Source organism: Gossypium arboreum, chromosome 5 (genome assembly GCF_025698485.1).
Source record: "Gossypium arboreum isolate Shixiya-1 chromosome 5, ASM2569848v2, whole genome shotgun sequence".
Classification (NCBI taxonomy): Eukaryota; Viridiplantae; Streptophyta; class Magnoliopsida; order Malvales; family Malvaceae; genus Gossypium; species Gossypium arboreum.
In genome coordinates, this window is record NC_069074.1 from 14853407 (window position 1) to 14858587 (window position 5181).

The window sequence follows — 5181 nt, forward strand, 5'->3', positions numbered from 1 at the left end:
TTGAAAAGGAAACAAGAGAAACAATAAAGTTCTATTAATTTACTCAATATTCATTAATCCACATGTCAAAAAAAAAATAGTGGTGGGCGCATAAACTTTTGCAAGGATACTTGCATGGCGCAAGATTTGTTCCATTCCTTGAAAACGTGCATGATTTTGATCTCCAAGTGCATGTTCATTAGATTTCTAATTGCTTGATGCACTGACTTCCACATCCCAATCCCGCTTTAACCCATCATACGCCCTCCACAGTTGGACTTCAATGACCGGACAAATACCAAGGTTACGTGCAAACCCCTCACGCAAGCACCATTTTGGTCTCTAATGACTCCCCTACAGACAGCAAGACCAGTATTACTGCTCCTAGCACCATCTGTATTAACTCAATACCAGCCTAGAGACGGTTTCTCCCGTCGTATTTGTTGCCACTCTTTGCAACGAACTTGGCCATGCAACTCCATCCTTGCTTTGCTCACCTCCTCACACAATCGAAATCCCGAGCAAATTATGAGAGGTTTGTGTAGAACCAATCCCAATTTTCATTTTGATCCATCATAGAACAAATGAGCACATGAACGTTTAGGCACTAGAGCCGATTGAGTACAATTGTTCAACACAAATTCTTAAAATTTTAATTATCAGAATCTATCAATTTAGTCGTTTACAACTCAAATAAATGAATTTAAATTCTAATAATTTAAAAATATTTTGGAACAAAAAATTTCTAAAATCTTTTCACTTTAAATTATAGTTTATATACGAAAACATAAACCCAAGATCCATGAGATTATGCTAGTTTTATGGGCCAAAAGTAATAACAGAAAGCTTCGTTAAAGGAATAAGTTGGTTCAATCCCTATGCTTGATGACGTGGTTTCTAATAGGTTGAACTCAAAATTTTCATCTTTGTATTATATTTAATTGAAGTATTTACAAATATTTTACTTTTATATATAATATGTCTTTGTTGAAATCATTAATATCCCAAATCAACTAAGATTTTTTTTTAAAAAAACCCTAAAAGTTTAAATCCCATGTTTCCCATTATAATTTTTTTTAAAATTTCATGGTTTTGACTTTAAAAAAGCTCTACTAGACAAAAAGAATAACATTAATAATAAAAAAATCAAATTAAAATACAAAAAATCAAATCAAATTAAAATAAAAAATAAATTCCACCATAAATTTACTCATTACTTAGATTGTTTTGTTAAGCAATTCGCATGAAAATTCCATATAGCTTGAAGAACAGAACCGGGAACACATTTGACGGTAGTAGAACCAAAATGACTTGGTAGGTGTATAGCAGCATATATTGGGTTATCCGGATTCTCAGTGCTTACTGCTTATCATCTTTAGCTTTAATTTGGTGATATGACGTATTACAGGTGGTGGCTAAACCAATTTATTTATTGCATTTGCTGGCAAAAGCTTAATTCTGTTTTCAACAATCAGTTCTTAAGAAGTGGCTGCTTCTTGTCTTCCCATCTGTCCAACCGCCTCCTTGCTATCTCCACCTGAAATTTCAGTAATCCGTTCATCAGTTCCCACCACATCAGAGCACATGATTTTCAGACAAATTAAGACGACCAAGTGTGTTTCGACGGGACGGACTTACCTCTTTGTTCCAATCTGTTGTAAATGTCACCCACAATAAAATGAGGGTTTGCATCATTGTTCCTCCTATCATCCCGGACCATATTCCCTGTTCAAAGATGGGAAAACATGGTTTATTTCCCAAGGAATCGAATGACTTAATTCAAGGCAGACTTTACCTTTGCACCTAGGTCGTTCTTGAAGCCGAGAACACAGCCCAAGGGAATCCCAACAACGTAATAGCATCCCACGTTTACATAGGCTACAAATGCTTGCCATCCACATCCAACAGCCACCCCTGCATCCATCCATCCATCATATATTTCGTTTCACTTCCAAACATGGGAACCTCACACAGCTGGTGGCTGAAAATTTTTCTTACCAGACAAAACAGGTTGAATCCCATTAAGGATAAGAGTGACAGCCAAGAATGGGCATAGGTCCGAGACTGCTTTTGCCACCGTCTCACCTTCCGTAAATGCATAGCTTATAACATCTCGCAGAGCTAATACAATGACAGCTTCCACTACAGCAATTATGAGGGAGACCAAAGTCACGACAGCAACCGTGAATGCCGCCGACTTGGGATGTTCCGATCCGAGCTCGTTGCTGACCCTAACACTGTTCTAAGGGAAACATAAACACTTGCAAGATTTTAGCTTAAATTTTTTGATCACCGGAATTAAAGGGAAGTAGTCTTTACGGTAATTTTAATTGACTTTTTTGGGATTGTAGAAATATAATTTTGGGTGCTTCTGTTTGTTAAATAAAATAATAATGAATTAAAAGCGACGAACCTTGCAGCTGCATTGAACCCGACAGAAATCATGAACATCAATCCAGATATAGACATGCTGCACCCAAGAAAAAACCATCAAATTCTTGGTCAAATTTAAGGGTTAATATTTCACGTTGACGGTACAGTTAATAGAAATGAATAATAAAATAAAATGAATTGATCTTTTAAAATTTTGGATAATAAGTCATCATTTGATTGAATAATAATATATATTATGAATGATAAAGCATAAATCCGACCGACAAAAATATTCGTTAGAAGGTAATAGTCAAATTAAACTATAAATTCAATTGAAAATATATCCTTTGGCAATAAAAAGTGGAGCGCATCGTTTACTCCCATATACAGACTTTGTCATAAATCTCATATAATATGCATTTTTTGGAAGAATGTAATAAGGTTTTACTATTCCCCCTTTTCACCTTTTGCTTTTAGAGCAATGACCTCATATAGTGCTTTGTCATTTAGAAACTTGATTAACAAGTTGAATTAAAAGACAAACTAACCAAGATCACAATCTCAATGTCTGCATAATGGATTATAAAATATAGGACGATAACTCAAATAATATGGAAGAATATAGTTGCCAAGTATCTTACCAGATAGAAAGGGAGTCGAGTGCAAGCTCAGGATTCTCCAGCAAACCAGCGATCAAGACCAGTATCTGAAAGTACCAAGTCTCCAAGCACAGCATGACGGCCGAAGCAGCCGATAACTTCAAGAAATCCCATAGCCCAGAAAAGGCCTGCGAACTCAGCCCAGACCATGTAAGCCTACACTTGTCACTTGTCAAGATATACACCATTTGGGCCCCCACTATGATCCACCACGACAAGCTGAGCACCAGAGATGCACCTATCAAACCCAACCCTATCTTGTAAACTGCGAGCCAACTTAGCACGAGGTGCAGCACAAGTGTCGCAGCTGATATGTATGCACTGGGAATCACAATGCTTTGAGATTGAAGGAACTTTTGTATGGGGAAGTTGGCAGCGTAAGCAAAGATTTGTGGGATCAAACCGTAGACAAAAACAGCAGCCGCTGATGCAACCTCCGCCGGCTCGCCTAGTAACATCAAGATTGGCTTGGAAAAGATATAGGCCAACATCAGCGGGATCCCTGTTAGTGTAAGGACAATGGTTGATCTCTGAAGATAAATCCCTAACATGTCGTATCTAAGCGCCCCATAAGCTTGCCCGCATAGAGTCTCTACAGCACTCCCCATCCCTAGCTGCAAAACGTTAGTTACATGAAGTGATCGAGGCTAAATGTTTCAAATATTAAAAATAAATAAAAAATAAAAAAAAGAAAGAATAAAGTAGGTTAAATTTTATCACCATGAGACCATAAGCAAGGAGTTGGATGCCGCTGTTGCCAAGAGAGGCAGCGGCAAGCTCAAGATTGCCTAGATGACCACAGAAAACACGAGTGGATAAGGACATAGCATTGTTGATCATATAAACAAACACCGCCGGTGCTGCCAGACGGAAAAGGAGCTTCATTTCAATCAACGTGGCCAATCGGAGACGCTTGAAGAAAGGCAGTTCGGTGTCCGACAAAACTTTCTCGAGTCCAGAGTCGACCTCATGGCCATGACTAGCTCCTGATGAGCCGTCCGAGGGTAGCAGGTGCTGATGATCATCATCCATGGAGTTATTCAATATTGGGTGATTCAGCTCCTGTTGGGAATCCATGGTGTGTGTGTTTTTTTCCCTAGCAGTTCTAGGCTATGGTTGATTGTAATTAGAGAAAATATTAATCGGCCTTAAAGGAGATTGTAAGGAATTAGGGATTATTTTTGTTGATATATTTATAGTGTTTTATTGCATTGAAGTGAAGTATAGTGCCAGTTGCCATTGTCAGTAATGGTTGGCGGCTATTATTTCTTGAGATTGTTAATTTCTGAATGAATGAATAATGTAACGTTTGAAAATTCCAAAGGCGAATGCCATTTTCTTCTACCACTCACTTTACCACACAAATACCGCCGCTAATTGGTAACTTTCTTAAATTAAAAGTTTAAACTGAAAAACTTTATTAAATTACTATACAATATGTCGCTTTTTTAAATTTTTTCCTTAATTTTATATTAATCTATTGTTACGTAAAGGATTTCAATAATTGTGCCAAAGGAACAACAAAAATTATCCCAAAATTTATGTGTAAGTTTCCTTTATGATAATGCATAATTTTTATTGTCGTTATTTGATTATATTAATCGTAATTATATCTTGCAATTCTGATTTTAATTTATTCCAAAAAAAAAGGTAAACAATTATAAAAATCAATCAAGGAAAAACCAGTTGAAGATATTAAATCACTTTTACATAGGTGTTCAAAATTATTGAGAAAAGAAAATTGGTAGGTCCAGGAATTCCATTTTCGATTAAATATTTCTTTTCAAAGACATCAGCCAAGTAACATAATTAACAAAATTACAAAATTGATTGAATGTGTTGGGAGTTTACTATAATGGTAGGTGATAATGTTTAGAAAACTGTTAATTGTATTGTTGAAACATAACTTTTGCACCAAAAACTATTCAATTATAAAAGCATAACTTTAAGTAAATTTATTGTCCAAAACAACACAACATTATGAAGAAATATTTTCATTGAAATATGCATCTTAATCTCTCATGGAAAGATGCATATAACTTATATTTATATAAACAAAGAGTGTATCTAAAATTATCCATAATCCTTCATCAATCCTTAAATAGGAGAGTAATGTGGTTCAGCGCACTCGAATCTATGTTTTTCTGTACCAAAAAAATATCGATACCAA

General features: G+C 35.9%; 1 protein-coding gene across 1 annotated transcript; it reads right to left on the reverse strand.

The window, feature by feature from the left end:
• Nucleotides 1-1172: 1172 nt before the first annotated feature.
• LOC108449914 (protein DETOXIFICATION 40-like) lies at nucleotides 1173-4236 on the reverse strand. Its single transcript, XM_017747295.2, has 7 exons — nucleotides 3732-4236; nucleotides 2994-3625; nucleotides 2393-2449; nucleotides 1978-2216; nucleotides 1775-1893; nucleotides 1618-1704; nucleotides 1173-1516 (listed from the first exon to the last, which is right to left on the reverse strand). The coding sequence occupies exons 1-7, from the start codon at nucleotides 4086-4088 to the stop codon at nucleotides 1451-1453; spliced, it is 1557 nt and encodes a 518-aa protein (XP_017602784.1). The 5' UTR covers nucleotides 4089-4236; the 3' UTR covers nucleotides 1173-1450.
• Nucleotides 4237-5181: the final 945 nt, after the last annotated feature.